Here is a 16,624-nt window from a genome sequence, read left to right as displayed (position 1 = left end):
GTTCGTGGATTTAGAGTAATTGATGACAATACTTAATGAAGAATCAAAACACAATTTATTCACCAGTAGGCACCATTAGACAGGACAGTTTCAAAGACCCTATTGCACTCGTCGAAAAACTACGACAAACACTCTGAAACAATCAGCAACTCACCCTTCAGGCTGTAACGGTGAAGCTCCTCATGGCAAAGCTCTAAAGTACAGCTCCCGACACGTTCGATCTCTCACAAGCTACTTTCTAAAGCTACTACTTTCTCCCCGTACAGGTAGCTTTGAAAACTGCTATGAATGCGTTCTAGAAAGTTCTCGCTGTGTTATGGAATATCGTCAATTTTGTCTCTCTCTATCGCCAAATGGGCGATTTCGCACCAAATCTGGCAAAACTAAACTCACCTCCGTTGCAGGGAAGCTATCTCATCGCGTAGCCTGGGCATTTCGCAACAATACTTTTAGAATTTCCGATGCAGTATTTAGTGTTAGCATATATATTGCTACGTTTTTCCTATTCTTCTGACACCAGTGGTTGCGTTATTTTCCTTCCTTCATGTTCGTACGGGGTTCCTGTAAATTTGGAGTGAATAACGACGACACTTCATGAAGTATCGAAACACACTTTATTTGCCAATATTGTCAGGACAGCTCCAAAACACGTTTTACAGTCGTTGAAGATCTACTATAAACACGCTGACACGATCAGCGACACAGCCTTCAGGTTATCAGGCTATCACGGTGGAGACAGCTTCCTGCAAAGCACCCGACTTTGCTTTCCGGAGTACAGCTCCCGACTCTGCTTGGTCGTTCTCGGAACTCCAAGTACTCTCGAGACTCTCCACGCTACATCTCGCGATGCACTCGACGACACACGAGCACCGCTCCCGACGTTTCGGTTCAGTCGTTCCCGGAGCTCAACACGCTCTCTCGACGATGCACTAACCGCGATACACTAAGAGACTTCTTCGGTGCACTCGACGACCCACTCGGCAAACGTTGCCCGGCTGTCAACTCGATCGACTCCGCACGGCTCGCTAGACGAGGCACACTCTCTGAGACGCACTAACTGACTGCGGACCATCAAGGTTTATATAGCTTTCGGCTTGTGTTCGAGAACATTCTGGGCTAAACCGGTAAGAATTCGTTCCAGAAGGTTCTCCAACCGTCCATGGTATATCGCCAATTTTGTCGCCAAATGAGAGATTTCTCGCCAAATGAGGCAACCCTGCTTTCCTTTGTTATTTTATGGCAACCCTGAAACTGCTTTGCGGGAAAGCTATCATACCGCGCCTGTACATTTCGTAACAATATTTATACTTTTTTATTTTTCCCTCAGTTCATAATGTTATGGATTTTGTATTTAGTTGGTTCTTTTTAGTAGAATGCTAATTTAAACTGTTTTATTCCCTATGAAATGCAGCCCGTGACGAATTTTAAGAGAAAGCTGCGCCGGAAAAGTTAAAATATAAAAGCACGTGCATTCAACATTTAATAAAAGTTTATCTCCGTAACTGATATTTAAATTGGATAAATGCAACTGTGTGTTAGCCGTAACTGTAATTCTGCTCTTTTACTTTCCAGAAACCTCGAGAAAATAGAAATTTACCAGAATGTTCTCGTGCACGATTAAAAAAGCTTTAAAATGCCGAAGAAAAACATCTCAGTTCTGTTGTGTAGTAAGTTTCTGTCGTTTACTTAGCTACTGTAATTTGAAGATCGGATTAGATTTCTCTGTGCTTTGAATTATGTTCCATTTAATGTTTTATTAGTTTAAAATATAATTACTGTGTGACACTGTGATATTGTACGAATATCTATGAAGAAAAATTTCAGCATTTTGTTTCATTTCTTGTGATAAAACTAAATTTCATTAACTTTTCACCAGACTTGTGCATTCAATGTATTACGAACTCATAACGCATGCAACAATAATATCAGCACTTCGCCGGGACTCGAACCATGGACCTCTCGAATACGCATCAAGTAGGCTTCCATTTACACCACGAAGGCAAGGAGAAAAAATGGAAAAATACCTAATAACACTTATGTGTTAACTTTTATTTATTAAATGTGACGGTCCGCATAAAATTGAAATGAGCAGCAAAATCCAAAATTATTTAAAAACAGGTTATCTTTGGAATTCTCGATAAAGTGTTAGAGGTGGTCAAACATATTTTATATTGGCTATATTATTTTTTTTTTAAATTATAACTTCGCGTAGCCAGTCATCGAAAATAGTTATCATAAGAAACAAAAGTATATAATGATTTTAATTAGCTACAGTAATTTCATAAAAATATTGGATATATCTAATTAGATATCTCGTGATATTTAATGCATTGTTATTAAAATCAATCACATTAAAAGGTAGAAAAAATATTCTTAAGGACTGTTTTTACTGCGTTTAAATCGCTTAGTAGATTATTATAATACTAGAAAGCCTGGCCATTAGAAATGACCGCCGTTCTAGATATTATAAATTGTAATTAAAATGATTTGTGTAAAGGTGTCTGCTAATTAAAACTGAATTACACAGGGCAGGCGGCGAGGACGCTCCTTTGTTTACTGCCCCACGGGGTTTCTCTCTTCTACTTGCTTTATTGCTTAAAGTAGAGCGCAATGAAGAAAACCACTGGCGATACATTTCCTAAGAGCCACTGCTAGCTCAATAAATAAAGGTGATTTAATAATAAAATTTTAATTCACATTTTAAAGATCTCTTTGTACACAACATTTCTTTTGTAGATCTTTCCATCACTTTAAGCTCGCCATCCATTATTTTTAATTTTATGTCCGTTCTTTCACGAACTCTTGAACAGGCAACATAAAGTTGACCGTGTCCAAATGCAGGCTCTGGTAAAAAAATGCCAACACGCTTAATCGTTTCGCCTTGAGACTTATGGATGATCATAGCAAAGGCAAGTTTTACAGGAAATTGTCTACGTTTCAATTGAAACGGAAACCCTGTGCCGTGGGAACTTCACCCCATTGGCTAGTACAGTTACGCAAGCAACCAGTAAACAATCGGCGACAAACAGACATTTAAGCCGCATAGGATAAAGATATTTATTTATTTCATTTTATTTATTTTTTCATCGTTGCCGGTTTTTGCCGGTTGCACATTTCTGAATTCTATTATATATAGATGTTAAATTTATTTATTAAATGTTAAATGCACGTGCTCCTGTATTTTTAATTTTTCTGGCTTAGCTTTCTCGTATTATTCGTCACGCGCTGCCAGCACGGGGAATAAAACAATTTACAGTTATGCAAGCAACCAATAAATTATCGGCGACAAACACTTAAGCCGCTTATATATAGATAGATTTCAGATTAAATTCGATGTATCGTAGGCTCTAATGAATGGCAAAACTGGCGCGAGGTAGATAAAAGTATTTTATTTTTAGCCACCACTACGCATTGCTTTCATACACCGAGAGTTTGGTAATTAAAACTGAAAAATAAATACCTTACGTTTTTCCAAATGTCAATATTCTTGCGCTGGAGATAAGAAAAGTTTTTATTCCGAGCAGTGTTGCCATTGCTCGCTTTTAAATCATTGAATTTGTTAATCAAAATTTCATTAAAGTTTTATAAAACATGAAATAAATTTAAAAAAAATCCGAAATTAAAAATTCTGACTTCCAGGTGCAAATATTCCGATGGAGGACTACGTTACTCAAAATTCGATGGCTCTAGGCACCGTCATTTATTCACAGGGCGAGGAGCATACAAACATACATGCAGATTCTTTCTTATTTAATTTGTTTAAATATAATACAGGGAAATAATACTTTTTGGCAACAATTTGAAAATTGATATGCCGTTTATAGTGAATGAATACAAAATCCCATTTGGAAACAAATACCCATTTTACGCTAAAAAAGACATGAATTTGACTTTGAAGATGCCTAGCCTCTTCTGGCGGTTTAATAAAGAGCTTGAATCAATGCTTTAAACAAAACATTTAAGTGTTTCGATGCAAAAAGCCGGTTCGAGACTACTTTGTTAATGGGTTCGAGACTGACTTCCTTTTTGGAGTAATAATCGTTACTTCATCACACGTCTTCATTCGTCATCATCAGGTTACTCGTCTGCGAGCTCATCTAGATGGATTATAGTTACATAATTCAGTTACAGTTACAGCTGCATTGGTCAATTCCCCCACCATATATATGTATATATATATAAGAATTCAAAATCTCAAAAATTGAAACTAAAAAGAAAATGCCGCGTTAAATATTTGAAGGCCAAACCTATCATCACTGTGATACAAGTTAAATTAGTAAAACACAAACTAAAGAAAAATTCCAAATTGAAAACAAAAATTACATTTCAAAGAGGAAAACTATAGAAAATTGGAATTTAGTGCAAATTAAAACCAAAACAATAAAAATTTTATTAATTTCCTTACATATATATATATGTGTGTGTGCTTGTGTATAAGATTTAATTTAATAATAGGCTCTTAATACCTCATTTTTAATTCGATTATTTCCTCTTCATTCTAAAAATAATAACAACATTTCTGGACTGCGTCATTTCTCGATTATTCTATGCCACAAACCTTGCATAACACTGATGACGTAGTTACTTTGGAACTTAAACTCTGAGAACTGAAACCTTTTTAAAGTAAACCAAAAACTTCATCTTTGTGGGCTGCCATATTGGATAAATGCTTACTTCGCTTGTATCTCTGTTGCTGCTTGGACACCGGCTCACTTCGCTGTGTTATCTTCCTATCGCAATAATATTCAAACATGTAAAGGTTCTGAAAGTAGGCACGATTAGAGTGCCAAGTGGCTATAAATGTGAATTTAAAATAAAAACGGAACTGAAACCACCTCGACTGCAACGTTTCTTAGTCATTAAGAATTCTACGTTTAAAGTATCAAGTATCTACGCCGAACAGTATTGCCACTTTTTGACTTGAGTGTTCCTGTATCAGTATTTCTAAATTTTGTTTTCATATATATATATATATATATATGATGTACCAGCTTTTGTCCAGAATAAAAGATTGGGGAAGAATCATAAATGTAGTCGTAGTTAAATTATCAGACGATAAGTTTAAAAAACAGGATCCATTTATTATTATTCAGGAGAAATAGCAGTTACAAAATCAGATATCCGGAATAAATAAAAAGAATTACTTATAAATTTTTGTATGAAGTTTACTGCATCGTGACATTTAAGAAAAAGCCCCGATATTCCTTTTGCGAGTCCTTTTATAGCCTCCGGAAAGGCGGAGCTTCCAAGAAATGACGTCGGCCTCGTCAGCCAATCCAGTTCGCTTTAAATATTTCAAGAACATTATGTAACTGTACGTGTAGAAAAAGGCGGGAAAAACAACTTGACTACGGGGCTGTGGATTTAATTCCACGTACTTTCAAATACGAGAACGTCGCCATTAAAAATGAAAAGAACATACAGTTAGAATTTTAAGTGTATTCTTGACTATGGAATTTTATTATTACAAATATATATATATATATATATATGTACAAAGTGTCAAGGAAAGATGTGATGAAAATAACGATATGTACAGTGTCTCAGAAAAGTGATGGGACACTTGTGCTTTACAAAAGGAAACTGCAATAAAATAAATTTTTAAAAAAATGTAAAATTTTTTGTGGGTGTGTTTCATACTTAAATTTAGTAACAATTATTACATAACATACATTTTCTCAAAATATTAAAATATTAATTTAATAAAAATACAATTGTTCAGAACGGAGCAGAAAATGGCTCACTTAAGTGATGGGACACTACGTACTATGCAACAAAAATCGTCTGAAGTAAGCAATAAAAATATGTTTTGGGGTATTTATTTTTACTCAAAAGCAATTGCCAATAATTTATAAAATCGTCTGCAGTATTTCTCTCCAGTTTGTTTTGGAATTTTTTTGTTTTTTAGTTCTGTGCAGCCATGAATGTTAAACGAAAAGAAACTTTGCCTGGAATTCGAATATTAGTTATTAATTTGCATATTGAACGTGGAAAATCTATTAGAGAAACTACTGAAACAGTTAACTTCAGTCATTAAACAGTTTTCAGTATCATTAAACGATATAAAAAGAATCATATGATTCAGGATAAAAGAAGACCTGGCCGACCATCAAAGCTATCCAATGGAATAAAGCGAATTATCGTTCGAAATATTTAAAAAAATCCAAGAATGAGTGCTCCTAAAGTTGCTGCTGATTTACAAGCATTATATGGAGTAATTGTTAAACCTGAGACTATTAGAAGAGTAATTCGATCTGCTGGATATCACGGTAGAGCAGCCAGGAAAAATTTCTTCGTAAGTGAAAAGAATAGAAAACTCAGACTGGCTTTCGCAAAATCCAACATAAATAAGAATTCTGATTACTGGAATGAAGTTATATTTGCTGATGAGAGTAAATTTAATATATTTGGTTCTTACGGTAGAATCTTGGTGTGGAGAAAACCCAGGGAAGAATTTCGCAAACAGAACTTGGTGCCAACAGTAAAACATGGTGGAGGAGGAGTTATGGTATAGGGGTGTATGTCGTCCGCTGGAGTCGGTAATCTTGTTTTTATTGACAGTATAATTTATCAGTACAAGTAGATTGACATTTTAAATCAAAATCTGAAATCTTCAGCACGAAAATTGAATTTTCATAACGATTTTAAATTCTACCAGGACAATGACCCCAAGCACAGTGCTTTGAACGTTATACTCTGGCTGCTGTATAACTGTCCTGAAATAATAAAAACACCCCCACAATCTCCACAATTAAATCCCATAGAGAATATTTGGCAAGAATTGGAATCAAGAATTCGCAAACACACCATTTCTTCGAAACAACAATTAAAATCGGTGCTTCAAGATTAATGGGGTAAAATCACTCCAGAAATCCCAAAAAAATTAGTCGAATCCATCCCAAGAAGATTAAATCATGTTTTAAAAGTAAAAGGAAATCCAACAAAATATTAAAACCTTTTAAAAAGTAAAATTTTTGGATAAATATTTGATGGAAAAGTAAATGTCCCATCACTTAAATGAGCCATTTTCTGCTCCGTTCTAAACAGTTGTATTTTTATTAAATTAATATTTTAATATTTTGAGAAAATGTATGTTATGTAATAATTGTTACTAAATTTAAGTATGAAACACACTCACAAAAAATTTTACATGTTTTTTAAATTTATTTTATTGCAGCTTCCTTTTGTAAAGCACAAGTGTCCCATCACTTTTTTGAGACACTTTATATCTGAAATCGATGTTTTTATTTCATTATAGTTGACATGGCTGGAACGAAGAATTATAAAACGTATTCTGGACTGCTATACTGGGTTCTTAAATGATATTATGTATTGAACAACGTAGTCAGTGCCCTACAAAAGCTGTAGAATTAATGTCATCAGTAATTCGTTTAACCATGTGGAATGAATATTGCCAGCTCGAGCTGGAAATGGAGCTCGAATAAAGATCCTTTTGAATAATCCTTTTCAGCTATAACGGTATAAGTACACTGAATTTAAATACAGTGTCTCACAAAAGTGATGGGACACTTGTGCTTTACGAAAGAAAACTGTAGTAAAATAAATTAAAAAAACATGTAAAAATTTTTTGTGGGTGTCTTTCATACTTAAATTTAGTAACAATTATTACATAACATACATTTTCTCAAAATATTAAAATATTAATTTAATAAAAATACAATTGTTTAGAACGGAGCAAAAAATGGCTCACATAAGTGATGGGACACTTACTTTTCCATCAAATATTTATCCAAAAATTTTATTTCTTAAAATGTTTTAATATTTTGTTGGATTTCCTTTTACTTTTAAAACGTGATTTAATCTTCTTGGGATGGATTCGACTAATTTTTTTGTGATTTCTGGAGTGATTTTACCCCATTCTTCTTGAAGTACCGATTTTAATTGTTGTTTTGAAGAAATGGTGTGTTTGCTAATTCTTGATTCCAATTCTTGCTAAATATTCTCTATGGGATTTAAGTCTGGAGATTGTGGTGGTGTTTTTATTATTTCAGGACAGTTATACAGCAGCCAGAGTCTACGTTCAAAGCAGTGTGCTTGGGGTCATTGTCCTGGTAGAATTTAAAATCGTTATGAAAATTCAATTTTCGTGCTGAAGATTTCAAATTTTGATTTAAAATGTCAATATACTTGTAATGATCCATTATACTGTCAATAAAAACAAGATTACCAACCCCAGCGGACGACATACACCCCCATACCATAACTCCTCCTCCACCATGTTTTACTGTTGGCACCAAGTTCTGTTTGCGAAATTCTTCCAAGAGTTTTCTCCAAACCAAGATTCTACCGTCAGAACCAAATATATTAAATTTACTCTCATCAGCAAATATAACTTCATTCCAGTAATCAGAATTCTTATTTATGATGGACTTTGCGAAAGCCAGTCTGAGTTTTCTTTTCTTTTCACTTACGAAGAATTGTTTCCTGGCTGCTCTACCGTGATATCCAGCAGATCGAATTACTCTTCGAATAGTCTCAGAATTAACAATTACTCCATATAATGCTTGTAAATCAGCAGCAACTTTAGGAGCACTCATTTTTGGATTTTTTTTTTTTTTTTTTTTTTTTTTTAAATATTTCGAACGATAATTCGCTTTATTCCATTGGATAGCTTTGATGGTCGGCCAGGTCTTCTTTTATCCTGAATCATATGATTCTTTTTATATCGTTTAATGATATTGAAAACTGTTGAATGACTTATGTTAACAGTTTCAGCAGTCTCTCTAATAGATTTTCCACGTTCAATATGCAAATTAATAATTAATTTTCGAATTTCAGGCAAAGTTTCTTTTCGTTTAGCATTCATGGCTGCACAGAGCTAAAAAACACAAAAATTCCAAAACAAACTGGAGAGAAATACTACAGACGATTTTATAAATTATTGCCAATTGCTTTTGAGTAAAAATAAAAACCCAAAAAAATATTTTTATCATAGTATGTAGTAGTATCTAATGGTGTCCCATCACTTATTTGAGCCATTTTTTGCTCTGTTCTAAACAATTGTATTTTTATTAAATTAATATTTTAATATTTTGAGAAAATGTATGTTATGTAATAATTGTTACTAAATTTAAGTATGAAACACACCCATAAAAAATGTTTACATGTTTTTTAATTTATTTTATTACAGTTTCCTTTTGTAAAGCATAAGTGTCCCATCACTTTTGTGAGACACTGTACATGCGCTTTTTGCTATGGCAATTCACTAAGGTGTTTCAAATTATTGAAACAAGAAATCCAACAGTATTAATATAGCAATATTGCTTTTGCTGACTTGCAAAATGAACAAAATGAACTCCATGTTATTTGTTTAGAGAATGTATTTTGAATATGTGATGAGCATGTGCCTCATTCTCTCTTGTAAAAAAAGGGAACTGCAAAAGATATTTCACAGACAATATTGAATTTTTGACGACTTGACAGCACATTAATAATTCTCTCTGTCACTCTTGAGGACTGAAAAACACGTAGACAATACTTAAATTTATTTTCGCTTTTTCTTTTATTGTTGTTTGTTTGTTTGTTTGTTTTTTGTTGTTTCTGCAGTTTCAAATATTGGATCTGTTTTACAAAAAAACAGTGTTGAATAATTAAAATGCACCGCATATACTTCAAACGTCAAATAATGAATCAAAACATAGCAGAATGAAAACGGAATAACATTCCAGGAAGTTTTGCTCTCTCAAACATAAGAATCATTTGCATGACCTTGCAACCAGTATCGTTGTGTTAGCGTTAAAAATGTCTTCCTTGGTTTCAGGTGAAAAATTGAATTAACTAAATTTCAAATTGTGCTTTTCTATTTCCGTTCCAATGGTATATTTCTGTGTTTAAGGGGATTTATACACCTTAAAACCCATAAGATGTTCGAATAAGTGACTGTTGCAAGAATCGGGATACTTTATTTATTTTAAAAGCAATTACTACCAACTTTTTACAGCTGGCTACATAACATAGCTGCTTTCTGAAATAGTAATCAGAAAGTTTATGTTGCCACAAATATTTTTATAATTTAATCCGCTTTGTGACAACATTTTTCGTCTTGTTTCCTACTTGCGCGCACAGTTTAAAACATTCTGTTTCATAATTTAATTCCATATTTAGTATATAGCTTTTATAACATTTGGAAACTACTGTGAACCTAAAATTCTAAAAATTTCATGTTAAATTTTTATTTTATTTCGAGTTGAGTTTATAAAATGTAATTTATTAAAAAAATTTTTAATGTTTTCGTCCATAAAATTTTTCGATATTAAAATATTCATCAGATTGTTGGTTCTGTTAGAAAATAGTGCCCATATAAAGAATTCCATCAAATTTCAAGTACGTACCATTAGCCATTTTTAAAATATCATGCGCGCAAGGTGGAAACATGACGAAATATTTTGTCACAAAGAGGATTCAATTACAAAAATATTTGTGGCAACACAAACTTTCTGGTTATCAATTTCCAAAGCAGCTACATTATGTAGTCAGCTGTAAAAGGTTGGAAGTAATTGCTTTTAAAATAAATAAAATATCCCAATTCTTGCAACAGTCACATATTCGAAGATCATGAGGGGTTTAAGGTGTACGAGTCCCCTTAAATGATGCAAAAGGAACGAAACAAAAATTTTAAAAGGTTCAGATTTTAACGAACGCCTCAAAGGATTTGTTATGTTTTGTGCGTTTTCGTGGAGCTAGCAGTCTAGCAATCTGCTATTGCACTCACTTCTGCTAACCTATTTTGTTTTGTCTTTTTAGCTTTGTTACCACGCACTACATTCTTGCCACTTACGCCATGTACAGTTAAACATAAATTTTAAAATCAGCGAACCAGTATATGCTTAGAATTCTTGACCGCTTCCCTTACAAATTTTTTTGAAAAAAATTGCAAAAAATCACGACTTTTTTTTTATTTTATTATTAAATACAACAAAACGAAACGAATCAAAATATGTAGGTTTTAAGTTGAATTTTTAATTTTTTAAAGGTGTAAAGGCATTTATTTTTAATATTAGTTTACTATCCCGAGTTATCTCGGGCAGACGAAAAAAAGTTAAATATTAATCTTTGTATGATAGTTTTTGAAACAAGGGACAACACAGAGTGATACCTGACGTTCTACACTGGAATCTGGTCTCTTTTCTTACTGGCTTACCACTGGAATCTCTTTCACGGGAGCACAGAGTGCACTGTCTCGTTGGATTTGATTTTTTTTTTTTTTTTTTTCCCGCCTCTTCATAATCACTATCTGAAAAATCATCGCTTTCGCTATCTTCCATCATCGCCATTATTTTATTTTTTTTTCCCAACGCATGGATCCTTCTTTATACGTTACTAATCCACAAGCCAACGTATACTATACAATAGGGAAACACGCGATCGGTCCTTCCAAAAAAACCGCGCAACCAACAAAATTTGGCAAACTGCCAATCAAAGCTGAATATTTCCTTTCATTTCCTCCAGACCGAGTAAAACCGTGATAAAAGAAATCGTACTAACAAATTCTGCTTCGCCCGAGTTTTCTCGGGATAATAATTAACTGCAATATATACGAACCCGAGATAACTCGGGATAATCAGGCAAGCGGTTTTAATGTAGTGTTAAATGTTAGTATTGATGCGTTCTGCGGACTCGTGATTGATGACAACACTTGACGAATTATGAAAGCAATATTTCACAGGAAGTGTTGATTTTTCCGATAATAATCCTATGTGCTATATCTGACTTCGAATCTAAAATTTTCTGAAGAACACAAAAACCTTGCCTAAAACTTAAAGGTTTATTTAACTGGAACTTCAACACTGATGAAAACTTAACATCATAAACGAAAACTTAACATTATGGGCGGAAAAACTTCAAAGTGCTTTAAAGTAACAGCTATGCCGGCACGGTGAAGAACACTTTCCTTTAAAAGACAGAATCCATCTAGCCCTTTCGGCGAATATCTCCATTCGCTGAATTCAGACATCCGCTCCTACGTGTTTTGGACTTAAACGGCCAGGCTGGAACTGGAATAGGACTGGATCAGGACCGGAACAAGACGGGAACAAGACGGGAACCGGAACAGGACTGGATCCGCAACAAGACGGAAACCGGAACAGGGCGGGAACCGGAATCTCTCATCCCCTGGCTTCTCCCCGGGCAGGTCTATTCTGGCTCGAACTAAAAGGAACTGCGGTGCCACTAAGGAAAGCACCTCCTTTTATTGCCGGCGGTTGCCGTTACTACAGGCGACTATGCAAATATTTAACAGGAAGAGTTCCAAGAGAAAACGACCCTTAATACTTGATGAATTCGATGGAGTTGTGTTTTGGATAAGCAAATAAAGATGCGGAAATAAACGTTCAATAAGTTCTTACAAGATCCAAGTACAATTGAGGAAGAACTGACACAAGTGTTCTTTTCGAAGATAAAAATATACTCGTATGTTTTATGGCATTTTATAAATGAAACGGAAGGACTGAGGCAGCAACTTTTACATGAAGTTGATGATAAAAGTAACCTTTTTCCAAGAAAAATAGAACACTTCCAAATTACAAAAAAAATTAAATCGAATAAATAAAAATGATCTTAAAGAAAGACAGTCATTCGTTCGGAAAAGTTGTTCTAAACGCAATGAAAAGCAAGTGTTAACAAAGTGTGTGCGTGTGATTATGGCAAAGACTTGAGGACTATCTGCCTAAATGGAGGGATGCCTTCGTGGAGGACTTTCTAAGGGAAAGTGGTTCGTATACACGTTACACATTGGGAAAACCACAAACGTTAACAGAAGTCGGAGATTAAGCTGGAAAGAGACAGTTTTTGTAGCCAAGGTAGAACGTGCGGGAAAAAAAGAATATACAGTGTAGCAAAGAGAGTCATGTATGAAGCACAATATTCTAAAGTAAGCATTCTCAAGCAGAAGATAAACTAAAATTCCATTGTCTGAGATGGTCGTACAGAAGAAATACTTCAGTGAGAATTCTTAAACTAATGTTTAAAGCGGTCATCTCTGAAACAACTGACTGACAATAAGTGCAGAATTTGTTCCTTAGAAATCCCTTATCTAAGTTCTTGAAACAGTTTTACAGTTTTGTATCTAATATAGAGTGTACGGATCCTATGTAAAATACCCAAACATTGTGAAAATGCTTTTTGGAATGCTTGGGTTCTTGTTGGAATGCTTTTGTTTTTAGATAGAAATAGGAATTTTTTTCTGAACATGGAAACAATCGCCTTCTTATTCTATAGAGAATAAATTGTTATATACATTTGAAGTAGTTTGTGAAAGGAAAATTAAATTATAATTGCGGAAAAGACACTGATTATATACTCCTTAAATATACTCTTTTCACCAGCAGACATCTAAAACTACACTAGGGAAGTGAATATTATTTTAAGCAAAGTTTCAAAACTAAACTCTTTTATTCTGTCTTTTTATGTACGTTTTTTAGATATCTCATTTTAAGAATAAAGTAATAAAATTAATTAGTTATTGCATTTTAATCCTCTTACTTCATCTTTAAAAAATTTATTTTATTCTTAACTAAAGCCTCATATTGGTTTTAGATGTTCGAACAACGCGCAGCGTTTATTAGGAAAAGTTTAGAAATGAAAAACCTTTCGAAGTTTTAATGAATGTCCTGGATTTGTAGATTTGTGTTGTGGCGAGAAATAATTGAATATTTAAGAAAATTTCCGAAGGAAATTTTAATTTCAGGTTAAAGCGCTTCTTTTTGTGTCTCTTCTGAATTTTTGCTGGCCATTTCTTATGTCTGCAAATTGACGCCTCCATTTTTACTTCCTTCTATGAAGTAAAGAAGTAGTGTAATTGGGCAAAATGTTGGGTATCATATTTTTAAACGAAAATATCCATTTTAACTGCTCTCGAATAAAGTTGAAATAGCTTTTTGCGTTATAATCTGTGTGTACATACAGAATAAATATTTATATTATTCTATATTTTATTCCAACAGATCAAGACATATTCAGTCTTGTAACCTTTTTGAAACCTTTATGCTCTAATGTGAAAATTTAGTGTAAAGAAGAAAAACAATAACTGATATTTTTTTTTATTTTAAGGCCGTTATTGCTAACTGAAAATTCTTAATCTTCCAGGTGCTCTTGAACAGTTAAGGACCTGAATGGGTTTGGATATTGTGTACTTATAAGTGAGGTGGCTTGTACAAGATTTGCTGGATACTCTGTGCTATGGATTTCGAAAGTGTTGAAAATTCATCTGTTAGCACGACAAGTTTTCCTTTCACTTCAATACAACGCGACAAGTCCGATGTAATGTCCGATTCTTCAAAGAATTTCTCAATGGAAGTTTTCAATTTCAACATCAGTCAAGCTGTTCTCATACTGGAAGAACATTTAAGCGATCACGTATTTGAAGGTAAGAAGTGATTTCATTTTCTCTATACTTTCCAGAAACGAAGCCTGTGCGTCAATTTGCCATTCAGCGTTAATTATATGCAAGGAAAATATTTATTACATCTGTACATAAAATTATCGAAAGAACTATTTTGCATTCGTTTAAGGTTCATTAATTATCACAAATGCTTGAATGTTCATAAATTATCGAAAATGCTTAAGGTTCATAAATTATCACAAATGCTTGAGGTCCATAAATTATCACAATTGTTTAAGTGTTCATAAATTATCATAAATGCTATCACAAATGCTTGAGGTTCATAAATTATCATAAATGCTATCACAAATGCTTGAGGTTCATAAATTATCATAAATGCTATCACAAATGCTTGAGGTTCATAAATTATCACAAATACTTGAATGTTCATAAATTATCACAAATACTTGAATGTTCATAAATTATCACAAATACTTGAATGTTCATAAATTATCACAAATGCTTAATGTCCATAAATTATAGCAAACACTTTTTAATCATACTGGTATGGCCTCTGAAAAAGTAAACATAAAACGCCATTAAAGCTTATTTTTGTGCATCAAGCAGCCCACATTGTGAGTTAATAAGCTTTGAAAAATGTGTATGGTTCTGAGAATGTTATTTGACAGAACAATGTTTTAATTTATTCTTAGAGCTTTTTGTCTTTCTTCTGCGTTTCTTCCATTTAAGTAATATACATATAGATTAATTTGAAGAGGGAACAGAGAGCGAGAAGTGATTTGTTAAGAATTTAATTTAATTTAAGTATTTATTTATTACATTCTAATTTAAAATTATCGCTTGAAAGAATTATTTTACATACATACAAGGTTCATAAATTAGCTTTTGATTTTGATTGATTCTGATATTAATTTAATGATTTTGATGGATTCGTGGATTATATATTCTGTTGGTTTTAGACTATTTCTTTCTTAATAATTCATTCCGGTTCAAAAGCTCTTAAAATTGTAGTTTTGAAAACATCAAAAAGAGTTCTACGTGATTTTAAAGAAAACAGGTAGAAATGTTTCTGTAACAATTGTCCTTTCGATCAAAAAAACTTATGGATCATATGAAAGAAAGGAGCTTTGAGTTTAATACGCTTTGCAAGTAAGTCTATGAATTATCTAACAGAGAATCATATTTAAAAGAATTATAAGAGTTTGAGAAAATATTTTTCCCTCCTTTTCTTAACTAATTTTATCATTCGAAAAATCAAGAGAGAAAAACTATACAATAATTTAACTCCCAAGGGACGCGGTTACAGTAAAAGCATAAATTAAAAATAGTCATGGATAAACAACTGGTAACCATTACAATCTTATGTTCTTAAAATAAACCCATATTCCACTAAGAATACATAGTAATATTAACATTTACCATTACAATATCTAACGGATATTGAGCAGATATCTGATGGTCCACTTCAATTATCTATCAAAGCCTCAAGGGCATCTCACATGAATGAGTCTTCACCCAGTTCTGAATAAAGACATAAAACAGGGAACTAGGGTTTCGAACAGGGAAGGAGAAGGGAACCAAGAAAGGATGATTCGGATTTTGGAAGATCGAACATATGAGCAGCAGATGAGCTGGAACGTGCATACTACAATGAGCTACAATGAGTTGGAACGGGCATAATAGAGGTCAGAAGAAATACACGTTTGGAAAGTTTCTTAAATGTGAGAACACCTGCCACGATCGGATAGCTTAACGAAAAATATGCACAAAATGCATTCAAATAATAAATACAAGGGAAAACGAAATACATGAAATTCTAATACTGAAAAAACATTAGGTTTTTTTTTTTTTTTAAAAAAGCAGGAAAGATGAAAAATGAGCAAAGCTTTCGCCTGGAATCGAACCACGCACCTCTGGAATACGCGCCCAGCGTGCAAACCACCACACTACGAAAGCATGCTAAGAAGGCGTTAAAAATACCTCATATACTCCCCCTTTTGAAGGGAGACTGGAATTTTTAGATCCCCCAATTGCCAAACCCTGGGTGTGGAGAATCATCATACACCACCCTTTTAGTTCGGGTGCCATATTTTTTTTTGGAAGCAGAAGACATGAAAATGAACAACGTCTTCGCCGTGAATCGAACCATGGACCTCTGGAATACGCGCCCAGCGTGCAAACCACCACACCACGAAGGCATGTTAAGACGGCGAGAGAAATACTTTTATACTCCTCCTTTTAAAGGGCGACTGGGGTTTTTGAGAG

At 33.6% G+C, this 16,624-nt stretch overlaps 1 protein-coding gene across 2 annotated transcripts in view; it reads left to right on the top strand.

The window, feature by feature from the left end:
- Positions 1–16,624, top strand: part of LOC118205919 (neuropeptide F receptor-like) — a 381,524-nt gene that overhangs the window by 258,168 nt on the left and 106,732 nt on the right. The window contains exons 1-2 of one of the 2 annotated variants that reach the window (XM_085826491.1): positions 1,568–1,667; positions 14,104–14,383. In XM_085826491.1, coding sequence (XP_085682617.1) covers positions 14,197–14,383 — 187 coding nt within the window. In that variant the 5' untranslated portion in view covers positions 1,568–1,667; positions 14,104–14,196. Of the gene's footprint in view, positions 1–1,567; positions 1,668–14,103; positions 14,384–16,624 lie in introns of those variants that run through there. The other variant, XM_085826490.1, reaches the window with a different exon arrangement.

The sequence above is a fragment of the Stegodyphus dumicola genome, chromosome 11, assembly GCF_044657685.1.
Source record: "Stegodyphus dumicola isolate Sdum_Otavi_A_Nest chromosome 11, ASM4465768v1".
In the NCBI taxonomy this organism is placed as follows: Eukaryota; Metazoa; Arthropoda; class Arachnida; order Araneae; family Eresidae; genus Stegodyphus; species Stegodyphus dumicola.
The sequence above is the reverse complement of the archived record's forward strand: the minus strand, read 5'-3'. Positions and strand labels throughout refer to the sequence as shown.